The sequence below is a fragment of the Rana temporaria genome, chromosome 5, assembly GCF_905171775.1.
Source record: "Rana temporaria chromosome 5, aRanTem1.1, whole genome shotgun sequence".
Taxonomy (NCBI): domain Eukaryota; kingdom Metazoa; phylum Chordata; class Amphibia; order Anura; family Ranidae; genus Rana; species Rana temporaria.
In genome coordinates this window covers 332,778,363-332,800,145 of record NC_053493.1, presented here as the reverse complement: position 1 = coordinate 332,800,145, position 21,783 = coordinate 332,778,363, and the positions used below count along the sequence as shown (strand labels likewise).

The 21,783-nt window shown below is 44.7% G+C and overlaps 1 protein-coding gene across 3 annotated transcripts in view; it reads right to left on the bottom strand.

The window, feature by feature from the left end:
• The window catches only part of TRIM55 (tripartite motif containing 55), a 202,556-nt gene that overhangs the window by 123,336 nt on the left and 57,437 nt on the right, over nucleotides 1–21,783 (bottom strand). For all 3 annotated transcript variants that reach the window (XM_040354332.1, XM_040354331.1, XM_040354333.1), the window contains exons 3-4: nucleotides 20,437–20,602; nucleotides 9,896–9,991 (exon numbers count right to left, since the gene is read on the bottom strand). In XM_040354332.1, the coding sequence (XP_040210266.1) occupies nucleotides 9,896–9,991; nucleotides 20,437–20,602 (262 nt within the window). The remainder of the gene's footprint in view (nucleotides 1–9,895; nucleotides 9,992–20,436; nucleotides 20,603–21,783) is intronic.

Sequence of the window (21,783 nt, the reverse complement as noted above, 5' to 3'; positions counted from 1 at the left end):
CGTATCCAAAGCACGCTACCCGGCCGGTCAGGAAGGGAGTGGGGACGAGCGAGCGCCCCCCCCCCTCCTGAGCCGTGCCAGGCCGCATGCCCTCAACATGGGGGGGTTGGGTGCTCTGGGGCAGGGGGGCGCACTGCGGGCCCCCCCACCTCAGAGCACCCTGTCCCCATGTTGATGAGGACAGGACCTCTTCCCGACAACCCTTGCCATTGGTTGTCGGGGTCTGCGGGCGGGGGCTTATCGGAATCTGGGAGTCCCCTTTAATAAGGGGGCCCCCAGATACCGGCCCCCCAACCTAAGTGAATGGATATGGGGTACATCGTACCCCTATCCATTCACCTGTAGGCAAAAAGTTAGTTAGTAAACACACAACACAAGGCTTTTTAAAATATTTTATTATTCTGCTCCGGATGCCCCCCCTGTCTTCGTTATTAGCTCAATTAGCAGGGGGGGCTTCTTCCGCTCTCCGGGGGTCTTCCGCTCTCCGGGGGTCTTCTCCGCTCTCCGGGGGGGGGCTTCTCCGGACTCCGGGGGGGGCTTCTCCGGACTCCGGGGGGCTTCTTCCATCTTCTCCCCTCTTCCGCTGTTGACTCGGCGAACCCCGGTTCTTCTGCAGCTCTCCGGTGCCTTCTTCTTCAGCGCTGGCTGCCTGCTATGTTTGTGTGTTAGATCGATTTCAAACAGGCAGCCAGCGCGGTCTTCTGTGACGTCAGGGTCTTCTATTCTGTTCTTCTCCCCTCTTCCGATGTTGCCTCGTCGCCTGTTGTCGCTGTAATGATGGAAGCGCGCCTTGCATCCCATTTATATAGGCATCACCGTCCCATCATGCTCCGGTAGGTACCCACGTGGTGGGTGCACGTGGGTAGGCACCCACCACGTGGGTACCTGCCGGAGCATGATGGGACGGTGATGCCTATATAAATGGGATGCAAGGCGCGCTTCCATCATTACAGCGACAACAGGCGACGAGTCAACATCGGAAGAAGGGAAGAGAAGACCCTGACGTCACAGAAGACCGCGCCGGCTGCCTGTTACTAATTGAGCTAACACACAAACATAGCAGGCAGCCAGCGCTGAAGAAGAAGGTACCGGAGAGCTGCAGAAGAACTGGGGTTCGCCGAGTCAACAGCGGAAGAGGGGAGAAGATGGAAGAAGCCCCCCGGAGTCCGGAGAAGCCCCCCCCGGAGAGCGGAGAAGACCCCCGGAGAGCGGAAGACCCCCGGAGAGCGGAAGAAGCCCCCCCTGCTAATTGAGCTAATAACGAAGACAGGGGGGGCATCCGGAGCAGAATAATAAAATATTTTAAAAAGCCTTGTGTTGTGTGTTTACTAACTAACTTTTTGCCTACAGGTGAATGGATAGGGGTACGATGTACCCCATATCCATTCACTTAGGGTGGGGGGCCGGTATCTGGGGGCCCCCTTATTAAAGGGGACTCCCAGATTCCGATAAGCCCCCGCCCGCAGACCCCGACAACCAATGGCAAGGGTTGTCGGGAAGAGGTCCTGTCCTCATCAACATGGGGACAGGGTGCTCTGAGGTGGGGGGGCCCGCAGTGCGCCCCCCTGCCCCAGAGCACCCAACCCCCCCATGTTGAGGGCATGCGGCCTGGCACGGCTCAGGAGGGGGGGGGGCGCTCACTCGTCCCCACTCCCTTCCTGACCGGCCGGGTAGCGTGCTTTGGATACGGGTCTGGTATGGATTGTAGGGGGACCCCCTACGTCAATTTTTCGGCGTGGGGGGGTCTCCTTACAACCCATACCAGACCTAAGGGCCTGGTATGCTCCTGGGGGGGGGACCCATGCCGGTTTTTTCTTTGAAAATTGGCATGGAGTTCTCCCTCAGGAATGCATGCCGCTGTCATTTTTTTTTTCCCGACGCAACTTTTTTAAGCCGTCGCGATCCTCAAAACTCGGCGTAACGTAACTTCGCGCATGCGCAGTACGGCCGGCGCGGGAGCGCGCCTCATTTAAATGGGACTCGCCCCATTTGAATAGGAACGCCTTGCGCCGGCGGAATTTTAGTTACACAGCCTGAAATTTCTAGATAAGTGCTTTGTGGATCGGGCACTTAGGTAGAAACTTTAAGGCAGTGTAACTTAAATGGGATTTTTTAAGTTACGCCAGGTTTTTGTGGATCTGGCCCTATATGAGTCCGAGGAATCCACTTAATTTCCTCGCAAAGGGCTAAGTAAGCTCTCTAAGTGCGATAATAAATCCTTCTAGAGGATAACTTCCTAGCCTTCCTCATGGTAGGAATCACAGAATCCGACAGGCCCCGGTCTCTTAGGGCCAGATTCACATAGAAATACTTTACGCTGCGGCGGCGTAACGTATCCCATTTACGTTACACCGCCGCAAGTTTACAGCGTAACTGCCTGATTCACAAAGCTCTTAACTTGCGGCGGTGTAACGTAAATCCGCTCGGCGCAAGCCCGCCTAATTCAAATGGGGCGGGCACCATTTAAATTAGGTGCGTTCCTGCGCCGAACGTACTGCGCATGCTCCGTCCGTAAAATTACCCGACGTGCATTGCGCTAAATGACGTCGCAAGGACGTCATTGGTTTCGACGTTAACGTAAATGGCGTCCAGCGCCATTCACGGACGACTTACGCAAACAACGTGAATTTTAAAATTTAGTTGCGGGAACGACGGCCATACTTAACATTGGCTAGGCCACCTAGAGGGCAGCCTTAGTTTTACGCGGCGTATCTCGACGGAAACGACGTAAATTTAGAGCGACGGGTAAAGCGTACGTTCGTGAATCGCCGTAACTAGTCATTTGCATATTCTACGCCGACCGCAATGGAATCGCCACCTAGCGGCCGGCCTAGAATTGCAGCCTAAGATCCGACGGTGTAAGTCAATTACACCTGTCGGATCTTAGGGCTATCTATGCGTAACTGATTCTATGAATCAGCCGCATAGATACGACAATCGTATCTCAGAGATACGACGACGTATCAGGAGATACGCCGTCGTATCTCTTTTGTGAATCTGGCCCTTAGTACCTGGCTTTCAATAGCCATGCCGTTAAGCCAGTGACTGTAAAGCAGGATGCAGTATGGGACCTTGTGACAGCAGGTCCTCTCTCAGCGGTAGACGCCAAGGGACGTCTGCTACTAGCCGCACTAGATCGGCGTACCAAGGACGCCGAGGCCAATGCGGAGAAATTAGGATCATAGGAATCCCCTCTGCCTCCACTCTGTGCAGCAGAAGAGGCAGGAGCTTTAGAGGAGGGAAGGCATAGATTAGCCAGTACTGACTCCACAGGGCCACTAACGCATCTGTCGCGTCCACCCATGGGTCACTTGACCTGGCCACAAACCTCAATACCTTCCGATTCAGTCGAGACGCCAGGAGATCTACATCTGGCATGCCCCATCTTAGGCAAAGGAGCAGAAACACCTCCGGGTGCAGAGACCATTCTTCTTGGTCCAGCATCTGGCGACACAGGTAGTCCGTCTGCCAGTCTTCCACACCCGGAATGTATATGGCTGACAGTGCCGGTATGCTCTTTTCTGCCCACCTTAGGATGTGAGTGACTTATGACGCTGCAGCCAAGCTACTTGTTCCTCCTTAATGGTTGACATATGCCACCGCCGTGGCGTTGTCCGACTGGATCCTGACTGGACGCCCTCGTAGCCTCAGAGACCATGTGGAGAGGCACAGCCTGATCGCCCGAAGCTCCAGGACCTTGATTGGCAAATGGGAATCCTCTGGAGACCAGCGACCCTGGGTCGACTGAACCCCCCAGACTCCCCCACCGGTAAGGCTGGCGTCCGTCACAATGACTATCCAGTGAAGAAAAAGGAACGACTTCCCGGACAGAAGTGCCGATAAGGTCAGCCACCAACAAGGGAGGCCCTGACCAAGTGGCTCACCCTGATTAGATAATCCAGGGATGATGGGCGCTTGTCCCATCTGGACAGAATTTCCTTCTGTAGCACTCGCGTAAGAGATTGCGCCTATGGTACCGCCTCGAAGGAGGCCACCATGAGGCCCGGGACTTGCATGCAAAAGCAGAGTGACGACCCTTCTGGGATGTCAACTACCGCACCGCAGCCCGAAGGGTCTGCAACTTTTCCACAGGGAAGCAAACCTTTGCCTCTGAGGAGTCCAGAATCAATCCCAGATATACTAGGCGTTGAGTCGTTACCATTACTGACTTCTGAATGTTCAGTAGCCACCCAAGTGTCTGAGACACACTCACCTCTAATTCTGAGGCTGAAGCGCCCTTCAGAAGCAGATTGTCCAAGTAGCCCACGACAGCGATGCCACGTTGTCTTAGTAGGGCGAGAATTGGGGCAAGCACCTTGGTGAACACCCTTGGTGCCGATGCCACAAATTAATAGTGGTCTTCCCAGTTTGGTGGGCAAGATAGAAGTTCTATCTTGTACCCTAAAGACACTACTTTGCAAACCCACCGGTCGGGGACCTGAGATGTCCACCGGGTCGCGAATTTGCAAAGACGTCCCCCCACCTGAGAGATGGGTGGGGGCAAACCTTCATGCGGATGTAGCTTTGTCTGCAGGTTTGAGTTTGCGAAACCAGGGATGTCTCAGTCCCTGAGCAGGCGCTTTATCGGCCTGTGGTCTTTTACCCGCCGTACTGGGTGGACGAAAAAAACGCTTGTGTGCAGTGAAGGGCCCTTGCCTATGGCGTGGCTCCTTCCCCCTTTGTGGGAGCAGTGTGCTCTACCTCCTGTAGCATCTTTAATTATGTCATCCAGGGGAGTTCCAAAAAGTCTGTCGCCCTTAAAGGGCAAGTCCATCAGGGCTTTCTTGGAAGATTGGTTGGCGGACCAAATCTTAACCAAAGTAGACGGCGCCGCCTGACCTGAAGCTCTGGCCAGCAGAGGAATAGTGACCAAGGCTGATTCACAAATGAATTTTAGGCCTTGTACTAGAAGTTCAGCTAGGGCTACCTCGTTCGAGGAAGCCTGATGCTTGTAACCCATAGAGCAGCATCTTTGCCCCTTCCGTGCGTGTCTGAGACACCAGGGCCCCAATAATGGTTGGGCATACCGTCAACACACTACCGTGTACAGGTTTGCGGGTGATCGCCTCACCCTTCTCGTCCGCAGAGTCTTTGAAGGCGGGAGCCCCCTCCACCGGTATGGTAGAGCTTGTTTAATCTGGACACAGGAGGGTCCACTATCGGGGGCGAGGTCCATCTTTTCAAGAAACTCTCTTAAAGAGGGTTTCTGGTCCACATCTTCACCTCAGGGCCAGGGTCATGAGTGCCAGCTGGATCCGGCAACGCATCTGAGTTGTCCCCAGCAGATGGCGGAGGGAGGGGGCGCTTTCTAGCCCCTATTCTCCCATGCGCTGCTTCCACCTTGGCTATGAAGGCATCTAGGATTGCCACCTAGCGTCCACCGATAAATCGGGTGCAGGGGCATCAATTGCCAGCTCAGGTGTCCCACACACCTGACACAGGGACCCCCAAACAAGTAACCCACCACTCCTGGCTGCAGCAGAGATGAGGGGTTCCCCCCCAGAGGACTCACCACCCAGGAATCGTAACAGATGGTTTAGCTAGCAGAGCTGCTGCCTGCAGAGTGTGTCTGTCGATCTGTGCTCTCCAAAGCTGGGATCAAAGGCTGCGATTTTTGTAAGTCTTTCAGACTGCTCAGTCGCATGTATCTGTTCATCTGCCGTTTTTAAAATGGTCTGATCCATGGTACAATGGCCGCTGATCTGACACTAGAGGCCAACAGGGCAGAAAACCACAGTGCAGCAGAGTAATGCAGCAGTCAGTACACCTCAGCAGAAATTGCCCAAAAAAGGGCCTTACAAGAAGGTGGCCACCAGTGAGAATACAGCATGAACACCAACCTGGGTGTCGACCGCATGGAGCAAGACACACAGGAAAGCAGAATCTCTTATGCGGCTTTATACATTGTGCAAGTAAAAAAATACGGCATGAATACACCAAACATGGCCGCCGACAGCATGGAGCAGGACATGCAGCTTATACTCTGATTTAGTGACTTATGGTTCCCCAAGTGAAGCTCTCCAGAGGAACCCATGCCCAGCAGCTAGCTCAGAGAGCCTAGGAGGAGGAGGGGGGGAGAGAAGGGGGATAAGGCCCTTTACTCACCTCTCCAAGGATGCCCAGCTCTGTCTTCTTGCTAAAGCAAGGTAGTAGCTACTTACCCTTCCTGTGGGTTTATGCTGGAAGCATCCTGGACAGTGCATCTTCCGCATGGTAACGAAGATGACTGTCAGCCAGGCTACTGCGACTCGGCCCTGTAGATCGGTCTTTATGCAAGCCCTGGAGCGTATAGCTCACCGGCCACCCGTAGAGCGACGGGCATGTCGTGGACGACCCACGCGCAGCTATGGTCGGCACACGCTCGATGGCCGAAACTGGGAAGAATACAAGGATCTGGGATCCAGCCTGTCGCCCAGTCGGCAGTTGATCGAAGCACATTTACCGCATGGTAACGGAGGTGGTTGTCGGCCAGGCTACTACGACTTGGCCCTGTAGACCAGTCCGATGCAAGCCCTGGAGCATATAGCTCACCGGCCACCCATAGAGCGACGGGCATGTCGTGGACGACCCCGCGTGCAGCTATGGTCGGCACACGCTTGATGGCCGAAACTGGGAAGAATACAAGGATCTGGGATCCAGCCTGTCACCCACTCGGCAGTTGATTGAAGATCGCAGGGAAAAAAATAAATTAAAAATCCAAAAAATGAATCCAAACTAAAAGCCTCCAAGCCATGGGCCTGAATAGAGCCATGTCTTTTCCTTAGACTAGGCAGAAAAAACTGAATTGTTTGGTGCAGGCTGAGGGGATATAGTCAGTGGGCGGTTCTGCTTTGAAGTTAACACTTCTGCCCAGTCCAGGGCCGATCCGCCCTATAGGCTCACTATGCAAGGCGCTTAGGGCCCCCCAAATTACTAGAGGCCCCGCCTGGTAAGAAGTCATTTTCGCCCCCTCACCCCGCTTCTCAACTCGCCGGCTGCATGGGAGAAGAGGTAAGAAGTCAGCACCCCCCGCTTCTCAATTTAATGTAAGATGTCATTTCCGACAGCAGAACACCCCCTCCCCCTGCGCTTCTCAACTTTCTTTAATGTGACATGTCACTGTCATCAGCGCTCCCCGCTTCTCATTTTTAATGTGCCATGTCATTTTTCTTAGGGCCCCAGGGAGGTCAGGATCGGCACTGGCCTAGTCACTCCTAAAAATAGATAGGTTAATCCCACTATGTCAAGAATAAGGCTGTGTCCATCCATGAATGAAAGAGAAATCACAATTTTTTTGCTAGAAAATTTATTAGAACCCTCAAACATTATATTTTTTTTCAGCGGACATCCTAGGAAATAAAATGGTGGTCATTGCAACTTTTTTTCTCACATGGTATTTGCGCAATCATTTTTAAAACGCCTTTTTATAGGGAAAAAAACAGGTTCATGAATTAAAAAAAGACAAAACTGTAAAGTTAGCCCAATGTTTTTGTATAATGTGAAAGATGATGTTAAGCCGAGTAAATAAATACCTAACATGTCACACTTTAAAATTGCGCACACTCATGGAATGGCGCCAAACTTTGGTACTTAAAAATCTCCATAGGCAACACTTTAATTTTTTTTACAGGTTACAATTTTCGAGTTACAGAGGAGGTCTGGTGCTAGAACTGTTGCACATGCTCTAACGCACGTGACAATACCTTACATGTGGGGTTTGAACGGCGTTTACATTAGTGGGCGGGACTTGCATGCGTGTTTGCTTCAGCGCGAGAGCTACTGGGGACAGGGGCGTTTAAAAAAAAATATATATATTTTTTTATTTTACTTAATTTTTATTTTTTTACACTTTTTTTGAATTTTTTTTTTATCACTTTTATTCCTATTACAAGGAATGTAAACATCCCTTGTAATAGGAATCACTGTGCTAGGTCCTCTTTATGGAGAAATGTGGGGTTAATAAGACCCCACATCTCTCCTCCAGGCTTACAAGCATGAAATTGGTGAAAAAAAATTCACCGATCACATGCCGACAGCCGCAATTGCGGCTTTGTTTACTTGCGGCTACCGTCGTGCCCGGGCCTCTGACGGTCATAGAGATGACTGGTGACCATCTGGTCACCAGTCATCTCTATGCTTCCCAGACAGCGCCGGTCGATTCGCTCTCCGGGCCCCCGATGGCACGGGAGAGCTCTGGGAAGCACCGGATGGCGGCGGGAGGGGGGAAGTCCCCTCCCGCCGCCTATAAGAATGATCAAGCGGCGGAACTGCCGCTTTGATCGTTCTTATAGTGCACAGAATCGGCGGCTGAAGACGGTGATATCTGAATGATGCTTGTAGCTGCAGGCATCATTCAGATATCACCGCACAAAGACGCACAAAGTCGAGGCCGTTAAAAGATGGCCTCCGGTTGTAAAGTGGTTAAACCTTTGAGAATATGCTTCAAATCTGTGTTTGGTGGGGCCTTAAAGTGTATGTACAGCCACATTTTTTTATTTTAGCTTTGGACAGAGTAAAATCTGGTACACACAATGAGATTATTGGACGAATGATCATCCTTTTTTTTTGCATGCTAGCCTACATATTGAAAATGAAGAAGTTACTAAAGGTAATTTAAATTTGGAAGTGATGTAATGCATGACCAAACTTTGGTGTTAACAAAGTTCAAAATATGGTGACGACTTCAAACCATGCAAATCTGTGCAAGTGAAGAGGTGATGAAGTGAAGGGAACCACCCCCACAGGTAAGAGGCTTAGCAGAATGTTTGAACCCTAGAGAAAATACGTTCAATGGATCAAACAGGCTTGCGTGCTGGAACAGGGCTCTTTGCCTGTTGCCTGTAGCCTCTGATTGAGATTTTTTTTTCCAACATGGCTGTTGACAGAATTCCATTGCTCTTGAGTCCACATTGGAGAAATTCACCCTCATTATTGGTCCTAATGACCTTCATTGCTGGGTCAGATAGTGATGATAAAGCAAACCATTACAGTTAACACCAGAACAGGTAGTGAGGTAAATCTCTCAATTGGAACCATTTCTAGGGATAATTGCCTAAAGGGAAAATTCCTCAATTTGCAAAAGTTTTTTTTTTTTTACTTCCTCTGGCGTCTTTGGTGCAGAAAGTGAAGAAAAATACCACCATCAAGACCTGACAGATGATGTAATCCTTCTCTATCCAAAAAAATAAAAAATAAAAAAGTTTTTGTCTATACACACTCTTTACTGCATGTAACACCAGTCAAATGCCAAATCTACGCACCTGGGAATTCTCCAGACTCAATTTTCTCAGTCATTTAGGCTCACATTACTTGAGTAAAAGATTAATTCCAAACAAAAATACATTTCAGCTTTAGGACAAAAGTAGGTTGAATCATGGACTGCATAATATGTAGAAAACATGAATAAACAATTACTACAGTAGTGTGTGTCTCTAATATAAATAATTCGGACTTCAGAAATTCTGATGGAGATATTTTATCTAAACACTCTGCAAAAAAAAATTATCTGCACTACTTTAGGGAGTCAGAAAGTATATGCAAATGTGCTTCGGGACTCTAAAGGCAACAGAGTGGACTTTAACAGAAGTGAAAAAAAGCTCTGTAAAAAAAAAAAAAAAAAATAGAAAAAGAACATTTTGGTACCTCTTCTTATCTTTTTGTTTGACCTTCTTACGAAATATTTTATATTTAAAGTTACAGAAAAGTAAAGACAAGCTATTACACTCCCTTGCACTTTACTATATTTCCAAAAGAACACATTCTATATATAAATACTTATATATGTAAATCCTAAAACTTAATTTTAGAAAGCATAGGACTAATGTTGTAAATGATGTAATTCAATTGAAATAAAGTAATGATAAAATGGTAACAAAAAAATGTAATTGTTCTAAACCTCACATTCAGCATCTCTTACCTCCACAGTTTTACAAGTTTCCTCTAGTTGTGAAATCACTGCTTGAATTCGGTCGTTACATCCAACCAGGACCGCAATGCCCTCCGACAGTTCAGACTAGGCAAAGAAACACAGTCAGTTACAAAACAAGGTAAATGAATCGTATTAAATTTGCAAATGTATATATAAAGTTTTTGTTTGTTTTATATGTAGGAAATGTAACTAAAAGTAACCATGAATCAGAATGTATATCGTAATTCATGAAAGTGAAATTTTCTGTTCTGACAGGTGTGATATTTAGAATTTGGTCATGAAAACATTAAAGGAGTGGACTCCTGGCAAAGTTTTTGAAAGCATTTGGTGGCATCAATCACACAACCTACAGTACTTCCCCAGGGAAATCTCCCAATCTGCTTCACTGGGTTCTAGTGTGGTATTTTGTCACCAGGTATTTTTCTTTCTTTTTACTCTTTTTTCTTTTTTTCTTAGTAATTAACCATGAACATCCGCATGGAAGAAAACCATCGGGCCTTTAGGAAAAAACTTAAGATCCACCTCTTCTGAAGGATCAGGATGAAATTGCACACAAGTGCCTTGAGGCGATTTAGTTCACATTTGTAGCACTATACAAGTTACTCACTCACTTCAGCCCCAGAAGAATTTACCCCCTTCCTGACCAGAAGAAGCTACAAAGCATGCCAGGAATCCAGGCAGTTGAAAGAAATGACCAGCAAACAGGCAGCACTCACAACATGAAAGGAGATATTTCAAATATGCCTATCTTAGATTATCCAAAAATAATTATTGTTTGTAGGGTTGCACCGATACTAGTATAGGTATCTGTGCCGATACCCAGTATTTGCACAAGTATTAGTACTCGTGCAAATGCACCGATACCTGAAACTGATACTTTCAGACTCGGTTCTTTGAGCTGTCAGTGGGTTTCCCCTGTTGACAGCTGAAGTATTAAAGAAGTCCGGTAATTGGAGCTGTCAATACGTTTATTAAAAACATTGCTCAGCTGAAATACTAAAATAAAAAGAAACATTGTTTTTTATTGTATCTTTCTGTTTTTTCATCTGCAAATCAAAGGGGTGAACAAATGTTCCTCTGTTTAACCTCTTATTAACCCTTAATTTACTCTAATCAGCCTTAATTAACTCCCTATTCTCCTCCATTTAATTATTAGTATATTTTATAAATTTTAAACAATTAAAACTTTTTTGTTTTTGTTTGCTTTGTTAGAGAATATTTTTACACATATATACCGGTATTAACATATATGTACACATTTCAAATTGAAAAAGAGAAAAATTAAAAAAAAAATGTTTTATTTAATTTGTAAATAACTTTTCAATACTTTGTACCTTTGCTGACAGCTGAAGTGAAAACACAACAGTTTCGGTAGGCATCAGTAATTGGTATCGGCGAGTACTAAAAAAAAGTATCAGTATTTATACATTTATAAAAAAAAATTGTATCAGTGCATCCCTAATTGTTTGTATTGTTATTACAATGCTAATATTATACAACCAAAGTGTATGCTGTGACCATAGATCACCTTTAAATATATATTTACGTTATATTTAGTAAATGCTGCACTATTACAGCTCTCTATACAGATTTCTACATTGTATCACATTATTTCTGTTTTATAAGAAAAAAAAAAGAAAACAAGTTGAATATTTGTTGACCTTATTTTATAGATAATGGGGGGAGTGTCCCTTGAGCTGTCTGTCTCAGTGTCCTAGATAAATAGTGACAGGACATCTTATTCTGAAACAACTTTACAAGTTCATTCTTGAATAGCTCTGTAGTTATAGTTAGGTATATATGTATACAATAATACAAAAAGTAATTACTAAAGCCTTCGGCTTTCATCTCTTCTGAGGGAAAGAGTTGAATCCACCAAATATTAACATAAAAGGAATGAAGGTATTTCACAGTAAAAAGGGATAATCATCTCTTCAGAAGGTGCTGAATTGTGTTCCTACTCATTCTTATAGCCTGAATGAAATTACCAAAGAATCATTGCAAAATGTACCAATTAAATATAATTATGTCATTATATATATGGTAACATCTCTGCAATAACATATTAATTGAAATTAATGTGTTATTATTGAAAGAGGGCATCTGAGGCATAATACAAGCATGTCGATTTCTGGCACATACAAACTAAAACATTAAGTTGTATGCAGTAAATGGGTTTTAATATGGTCCAAGTCCTTATAAACAGAAATGGAATTTAAAGGCTAAGTTCACATTTTTAATAAAGTGAACTAAGCAATCAAGGAGCCTCAGTAGGTTAAAATACACTGTGTGGTTTAGAAAAATATTGCTGAATTTAACTGCTATATCTCCAGGCCATTTGCAGGACCCCAAAGCCTGGCAGAAAAACTTCAATAATATTTGCATTTCCAATCCTAGATAGTTGCTAGGACCTGGTATAAGTTGGGAGGTTGCCCCTATCATCAAAGGAGCGATCGCTCTACCCAGTTCAAAATGCACAGTGCAATCTCTTTCCCCTGTGACAGTGACACTGAGCTCCGCCTCTGCTATTACAGGGGAGGGAGAGTGCACTGTGTATGCAGAGGTTTTAAACTAGGGAGAGTGCTCCCACTGATGCACTTCACCCCAAATGGGCTTAGTCAACTCCTATACTACTGTAATCAGTTGAGTGGAGAGAAACTCCCTGAAGCCAGCACTTGACCTGAGACCAAAGTAACATATGAGGGATTTTAAGGGTGCTAGTCTTGGACTTTCAACAGCAGGGAGAGCACTCAACTTGTGGGCATTCACTCAACGTCTCCCCCATTCTAGCACCTAAACAGAAAGAGAAATGTGAACAATACGGGGCCTTTTTTGGACAGTCTTGGACGTGCCAGAAGTAGCTAGAGGTATGGCAATTACATTAAACAATATTTCTCTGAAAAAGCTCAATCTCAGTTTTTGTGGATGACACTAAAATAAGCAGGGCATTATAAAATTATTATTAATAATAATAATAATAATAATAATAATAATAATAATAATAATAATAATAATAATAATAATAATATCATATCAGGATATAGAGATTTTACAGGAAGACCTAAAAAAAATGGGGAGGGCAACTACATGGCCAATGAGGTTTAATGTGGAGAAAATGTTGGGTAATGCACTTGGGGGCTAAAAATATAAACACAAACTACTCACTAGGGGGAGAACCTCTGGGGGAATCAGATGGAGAAAGATCTGGGGGTCCTGGTAGACGACAGACTGAGCAATAGCATAAAATGTCAAGCTGCAGCAAGCAAAGGCAGCAGACTATTAGCTTGCACAAAAAAAGGGAATTTACTCCAGAGATACAACGATAATCCTGCCACGTTATGAAAAACTCTGGTTCAGCCACATCTGGAGTATTCTGTTCAGTTCTGGTCACCAGTCCTCAGAAAGGATGAGAGAGATTTCAGAGAAGGGCAACAAAATTAACAAGGGACTAGAGGACTTCAATTACAAGGAACGACTAAAAGCACTAAATGTATTCTCCCTGAAGAAGAGATGCTTGAGAGGAGATATGATAGCGGTATACAAATACCTTAATGGTGATCCCAGCGTATGAAAAACCTTTTTAGTCTCAGGGAGTGTAAGAGGACACGGGGACACACAAGGTTTAACCTTAAGCTGCATAGGTTTTTTTTTCACTGTCAGGGCGATAAGGATGTGGAATGCTCTTCCACACTTGGTGGTGTCAGCAGGGAGTATTGATATTTTTAAAAGATTCTTGGACGTGCATACACAGTAGTGAATACACAGTATACAGGGATATGGGAAATGATTATCGACACTGACACACATACACCTACACAGGTTGAACTGGATGGCCTATTGTCTTTATTCAACCTTACCTACTACAGCAGGGATATGCAATTAGCGGACCTCCAGCTGTTGCCAAACTACAAGTCCCATGAGGCATAGCGAGACTCTGACAGCATCAAGCATGACACCCAGAGGCAGAGGCATGATGGGACTTGTAGTTTGGCAACAGTTGGAGGTCCGCTAATTGCTTATCCCTGTACTACAGTATGAAACTATGAAACTATGGACAGTGTGTTTTAAGCTACTAGGGACCCTTGACTGCATAGTTCATTTTATTAAAAAAGGCAAACTTAGCCTTTAATAAAACTTACAAATATTTCTATAATGACATTTAAAATCTGTAATCTAGAATATCAGTCAAAAACGGTAAATGCATCTTTATTTAAAAAAAACAATGTCATTATGTTTTGGATAGAGTAGGGAGAAATTCGAACCTCTGTCATGATTTTATAGCGATCTCTGTCTGCATTGGAGATATATGTCCTCACTGCCTTTCATTGCAATAGGTAATGAGGAAATCTGCTCAAAGTGAGGGGGTATCCTACCATGAGTAGTTGTCACTGAAATGAATCTTTCCATAAAGAGATTTTCCCACTTTTCCTGTAACAGTGGCAAAAGCTGGCCATAGATAGGTCATTTTTTTAACAAATCAATCTAAAGATTGACCTCTGTCAAACAGAATGGCCAAACACAGATACAAATTCAGTCTGTCCCTGCTGAACCAGCTGAACTTCAATTTGTCTATGGTCAGCTTAACATTTTAGATATTCATTTACTTTCTGTCCTCGGGAGAGTCATCCAGGCTAACCGGGACTAGGGACACAGAGAGCAATTAGAAATTCATAGAGGTTCCAGCATTATTCCTGGCAAATAAACCTAACTAAACAAAACTAGAATACCGTTTTAACTAGAGTCCGCATCAATTATTTTGTGCAGTGTTGCTTGTAGAGTTTGCTGAACACCAACAATCCATTAAAGCGGGAGTTCACCCGAAAAACAATTTTTAACATTAGATTGAGGCTCGTTTTGTGAAGGGGAATCTGGTGGTTTTTTTTTAAATCGAAGCAGTACTTACCGTTTTAGAGATAGATCTTCTACGCCGCTTCCGGGTATGGTCTTCGGGACTGGGCGTTCCTATTTGATTGACAGGCTTCCGACAGGCTTCCGACGATCGCATACATTGTGTCAAGAGTAGCCGAAAGAAGCCAAACGTCGGTGCAGCTCTATACGGCGCCTGCGCACCGACGTTTGGCTACTTTCGGAATATCGCGACGCGCTGTATGCGACCGTCGGAAGCCTGTCAATCAAATAGGAACTCCCAGTCCCGCAGCCCATACCCGGAAGCGGCAGAGAAGATCTATCTCTAAAATGGTAAGTACGGCTTCGATTAAAAAAAAAAAACCCGATTCCCCTTCACAAAATGAGCCTCAATCTAATGTTAAAAATTGAGTTTTTGGGTGAACCTCCACTTTAAAACATAACTTAATCTTTGAATACGTTTTCAGTGTTCATGGACACTGGTACTAAAAGTAAGGAAAAATAAAACATTTCAGTCATTAACAGAAAAGAAAAGGGTTCTTTACAGTTTTCTTCTCTAACCAAAATAAAACAAAAACTGGCTTTAGATATCTTTAAAAATCATTTGTTTTAGGGGAAAATGTCTTACAGTATGATTCTGATTTGGTGATAATGTTTTAATAACACGGCATATGTTTTATCCTAGTTAAAGTTTTATCTCAGTTAGCAAAGTAACCCCATGGTCACTTAAAAACAACTGGTCACAATATTGAAAAAAAAAATATTTCTTACACCCCCCCGTCTCACATGTCACTGTCGATTGCCCATTAACTAATAGGGAGGGGCAGATGGTAGAAGAAGAGAGGGCTGTACTTAACTTGATGAATTTAAGTTAATATTTTTACTACAAAACACATTTCAGGACTACATGAGAGAGTTATAAAGTATATGTCTGTCCAGCAGATGCAGGTAGGTACTTTGGGGGATTATAAATTACCACAAATGTATTTAGAATTGTATGTGGTCTCCTCTGCATTTTGCCAACATAAGTAACATTCTAGAGACTATGGCCAAAATGTATTCGAAAAAAACCCCCGCATTTTTCTTAAAGGGGTTGTAAAGGTAATTTTTCCCCCCCTAAATAGCTTCCTTTACCTTAGTGCAGTCCTCCTTCACTTACCTCATCCTTCCATTTTGCTTTTAAATGTCCTTATTTCTTCTGAGAAATCCTCACTTCCTGTTCTTCTGTCTGTAACTACACACAGTAATGTGACACTTCTCCCTGGTGTGGAGAAGCCTCTTGAGGGGGGAGGGGGCGAGCAGGAGTGTCAGGATGCCCACTAACACACAGCTCCTTTCTCTATCTGCAAAGTAGAGAGCATCCTGACTTGCCTGCTCGCCCCCTCTCCCCTCAAGAGGCTTTCTCCACACCAGGGAGAAAGTGTCGCATTACTGTGTGTAGTTACAGACAGAAGAACAGGAAGTGAGCATTTCTCAGAAGAAATAAAGACATTTACAAGCAAAATTGAAGGATGAGGTAAGTGAAGGAGGACTGCACTAAGTAAATGAAGGTATTTAGGGAAAATATTTTTTACCTTTACAACCCCTTTAACTCAGTTAATGTTTCATCATGTAATTTTACAAACATAAAGTCATAAAATAACTGTACCACTTGTGCTTTGCATAGAATATTTCACAGGTTTCAAAAGTAAAAAATAGAATTATGAATTAGTATTTCCAGTATACTGTATATTGGAACATATCTTTAACCACCTAAGGACCGCCTCCTGCACATAAACCTTGGCAGAATAGCACGGCTGGGCACAGGTACGTCGCCTTTAAGAGCTCAGCCGCGGGTCGCGCGCGCACTGCCGGCGCACGCACGTGACCCGGTCCGAAAGCTCTGCGGCCGCGGGACCCGCTGACCCGATCACCGCCGGTGTCCCGCGATAGGTCACAGGAGCTGAAGAAAGGGGGAGAAGTGTGTGTAAACACACCTTCCCCGTTCTTCACAGTGGCACTGTCATTCCCTGATATAGGGAAAGACGATCAATGACGTCACACGTCCAGCCCCGCCCCCCTACAGTTAGAAACACATATGAGGTCACACTTAACCCCTACAGCGCCCCCTAGTGGTTAACTCCTAAACTGCAATTGTCATTTTCACAGTAATCAATGCATTTTTATAGCACTTTTTGCTGTGAAAATGACAATGGCCCCAAAAATGTGTCAAAATTGTCAGATGTGTCCGCCATAATGTTGCAGTCACGAAAAAAATTGCTGATCACCGCCATTAGTAGTAAAAAAATATATATTAATAAAAATGTCATAAAACTATCCCTATTTTGTAAACGCTATAAATTTTGCACCAAAAATAAGTATCAGCCTAAACTGAGAAAAAAAATGTTTTTATATCTTTTTTGGGGATATTTATCATAGCAAAAAGTAAAAAATATTGCTTTTTTTTTCAAAATTGTCGCTTTATTTTTGTTTATAGCGCAAAAAATAAAAACCGCAGAGGTGATCAAATACCACCAAAAGAAAGCTCTATTTGTGGGAAAAAAAGGACGCCAATTTTATTTGGGAGCCACGTTGCACGACCGCGCAATTTTCAGTAAAGCGACGCAGTGCCGAATCGCAAAAAGGGGCAAGGTCCTTAAAGCGGAGTTCCGGCACAATTTCACTTTTTAAATATAAATACCCCTGTAATACACAAGCTTAATGTATTTTAGTAAAGTTAGTCTGTAAACTAAGGACCGTTTTGTTAGGTTGTTACAGCATTTAGACACTTTATAAAATAGAAATTGACTGGGGCCATCTTAAGTGTGGGCATCATGAAGCCAGACTGTATGACTTCCTGTATTTCAGCCTTGCAGATCGCGCACATGCTCAGTGCTGCACAAGCAGTGTCAGATCAGGTTTCAACACCTGTGCTGTCCAAGTCACATGATACTTTGAGACTGGGGAGTGCACAGACTCCTGGAAAGTTACACCCACTACATTCCCAGGAGTCTGTGCGGTGTAGGTTAGGAAGCATTAAGCACCTAGGTGCAGGAAGTGGGAAGATTAACTATTCTGCCTAGCAACAACACAAGGCATCTAAAAAAAAATAATAATTTTGTAAAGGACTAATGACATTTTTTTAAAACTACTGATGTAATATTATATTTATGGGTGGAACTCCACTTTAACCTGCATATTGGTCCGGGTCTTAAGTTATTAAAGACTGTTGAAATACTGCATGCAATTTAGTCAAATTTGCTAAATAAATGCCCTTGTCTGTTACCAGGATGAGTTCAACCAAAGACAGCTGGATCACATCTAAGATTCTCGTGTTTGTTTGAATATGTCTTTTAGAATTGTGATTCAACAGAATAGGCAATAAAATCAATGATGAAACAGGGAGTAACTGTAAATTGCAGTTTACTAAACAGGTTCAAAGTTAGAAGCAATAATGCAAAACAGGCTTAGGAACAGGTTTAGGAAGGCAAAAAATATGCCTACATGCAGAATAGGAAAAAGCCGGTTATAAAAACTTCACAAACATAAACTCTTCACAGCAATGTCTCAGTGACTAAATCAGGCCAACATGTGGCTGTGTAGCATAGTCTCTATGAGATTCTATAACAGCAAAAAATCAAGCTGAAGATCACTACTTTAGTAAAACAGTACAACGCACAGCTACATGTGATTATCCTCATAAACAGCATCTCTCACAATAAAGTCCAGGGTAGCTCAGGAAACACATGCAAATGGCTGGAGGATCCAAGGCCCAAGGACAAAGGGCTACTCGACTAGAACTGTAGTATTTTGAAAGTAATCAAAGAGGGGCTCCACACAGCAGCTCGATCTTCTTGAGGAGATGGGTGCTTTTAGGTTAAAGCCCAGCTGCCTGGTTCTGAAAGTGCAGGCGCCATCACATCTGGCTGCAGATCACTTTCCCAGCTACCACTGCCTCATCAGTAGTGGCCTCTCTGCTACTGATCATAATGGATTTTTTTACCATATACTTAGCATAATTTTCCTTTCCTGGCTCGGCATCATGCCATCACTGTGGGTCAACTCTATCCCCTTGACCCCTAATAGGACCTTCCTGACAAGTAGCATAAAAGGCAGGCAATACCTGGTGACGGTGTTCTTGTGAAGAGATAGTGACGAACTAGGGAGATAATGTGCTGGCATGATGCCGAGTCAGAGTTCATTTTTCCTGGCTCTGCATCATACCATCACCAACTAGCCAATCCCAGGAAAGGAAGAACCAGAGATAGACACCAGGTGCTGCTTCAGAGCATTATACAACACAGAAGCTCCCATTTGAGCATATCGTGATGACACCACATCCAGCTTATAGTGCTTTATGAAGGTATTAGGTGACTTCCAACTTGCCACCTTACAAACTACATCTGCCGAAACTTTGGACCAAGCCGCCCATGCGGATGAAACTGGCCTTGTAGAGTGTGCCCGGATCTCTTGAGGAGGGAGGAGGCCTTCTCGAGAGTAAGTTGATTGGATGGTCTTCACAATCCACACAGAGATGACGCTTGGGAGGGCTGGCCTGCCCATTCGAGGACCCTTCGGGAAAATAAAGAAAGCATTCGACTTCCGAAATGGCTCAGTTCTGGCCAAGTATGTTTGCAGAAGAGATTTCATGTCCAGGTCACACCACTCAGGCTCTTCCTTGTCTGCTGGAGAGGGTGAAAAGTCCGGCAGACCTTAGGGAGAAAACTTGGGAAAGACTGATCTCACACTATCCAGAAAGAAGGTGAAACAAAAGGCAGCAATGTCTCCCAACAAGAGGGCCTTTCACCATGGGACCCTCGTAAGAATACATAAAAAATCATCAGGAATGTCTGAAGCGAAGACGAAATAATAACACCATCACCAGGTACTGCTTACCTTTTATGCTTCTTGTCAGGAAGGTCCTATTGGGGCGTCAAGGGGGCGGAGTTGACCCACAATGATGGCATGACGCTGAGCCAGGAAAGTGTATTACCGAGCAATAAAATTGCATCTTTGCAATACAGGTACATTTCCTCATTGTTTTTAAGTACTGAAAGTACAGAAAATTACCTGTTGATCCTGCCAGAAACCCAGTGAGCTTCTAACTTCTTGTAGTGAGCTGACAATGCTGTGATGAAAACGCCCAAATGGTGTTGTCAACACTGACCATTTCTCTACTACTGCTCTGCAGAATATCTCCCTACTTGTTTCATCTTCTTAAAATAGGGTGTTCTGTAGTCCAGTAGAGGAGAGTGATAGAACTGCTTGAAATTTACAGCGGAGGCAGAATTGTTTACTGAATTTCTGGCTAATAAAAAACAGTTCGTTTTGTAGCATTTTTAAAGAACCAAAACACAGGAAAGTGTACATGTATTGCAGATAATATTTTATTTTGCCCAGTGCTTGAATGAGTGATTTAGTAATTATAGCATGTTCCACGAAGGGGTGCTGTCTCTGAAATGTTTTATTTCTGGTGGGAACAACGGTGGTTTCCAGTGCTGCATTATGTTACCACTTTAGCAAGAATTAAACGTCATACTGCATATATAACATACATAAAAGTGGTCTCCTTTCCATTACATACTAGGCCCACTTTGAACCTATTTAGTGTGATATTGCATACAATCATGAAATAATACAGTTAAACCACTTTTGATAGAAATTAGAAAAATAGAAAACCTTACCTTTTGGCCCTGAAACACCTGAGCAAGTGGCGCAACCTCACAGTTTTTATGAGCTCCAAATACTTTACACATGGAGCATGTGGGCACTTCACAGTTCAGACAGTATATGTTAATTTTTTCATCTTCATGCTCTTCACAGATTGGTTGATTGGACTTTCTTTCAGGTCTGTGAGAGAAAAAAATCACAGCCTATGTCAGCGAATTATAGCAAATGATGCATTTATAGATTTAACTAATATGAATGCCTCTTTAAGATACATGTACACTATATTGATTTACATGAAAATCTAGAAAAATGAATAAAATGGGTTTGGGTTAAAATTTAAGGTGACTCTTTTTATTCCCCCAGTCAATTTTGAAAGTGAAATATTGGCATGCATATAGCAAGCACAGCCTACCTGCTTAGCACTTTTTTGTCAAGGTATTGCTTTGTACAAGTCCACCCATGTCCCTTTGGTTAGTAATTTGGTGATCTGAGAACTGGACTGGGACAAAAATTTGGCCCTGGACTTTATCCAGACTGGCCCACTTTGACAGGTCTTGACAGGCCATACAACTCCCGCACCCCCCCCCCCCCCCGGCCACCGAAACAGGCTCTTTTCCCTTCACTAGCCACTAGCCGTTCTACTTTATTAGAGTAGAACGGCTGGCACTGGTACTCTTATAAGCAGTACCAGAGGGGAAGCTGGACATTATTTCACCCGGGGCAAAGAATCAGTTTGGTGCCCCCCCTTATGGGACAAGATTAGGCAGAAGTGAGAAACTCCCAGGCCATAGCTGTTGAGTCGGCTGTCTGTCCCCTCCCCCATTTTCCTCTGTCATCCCCCCTGCTCCTCTGGTCCTCTCCCTGCTTCTTTGTCCCCCCAGGTGAGCACTGCGGGGAGGGAGAGGAGGTGAGCGCTGCAGGAAGGGAGAGACAGAGGAGCGGAGGGGGGCGGCGGTCCGCTGTCACTGAAGCCGGCCCACTGAGCTATCGGCCCACCGGGAAACTCCCTGTAGTCCCAATGGCCAGTCCACCCCTGCCTGCTCGTGATGTAGACTAACTATTCCCAAACACACCCACTGCAAGCTCCCTATTGTCTCTCACAAATAGAAAGTCTAATATAAATGTAACTGGGTGCTGCCTCCGCCTGTGTGCTGCTCACCTTTACCTCCCCCACCCCTGTCTCCACCCCTGGACTCTGTGTAAAACACTGGCTGCAGACTGTGGGCTTTCCCTCTCCCACTGGCTGTGCTGGCACTGTGGAATTCCCCACCCATTACAGAGTGAATGGAGGAGATGGCTATGTTCCTCTCTCCTCCCACTTGCCTCCATGAAGCATTGGAGTGGCACAGATGCAGGTTGTG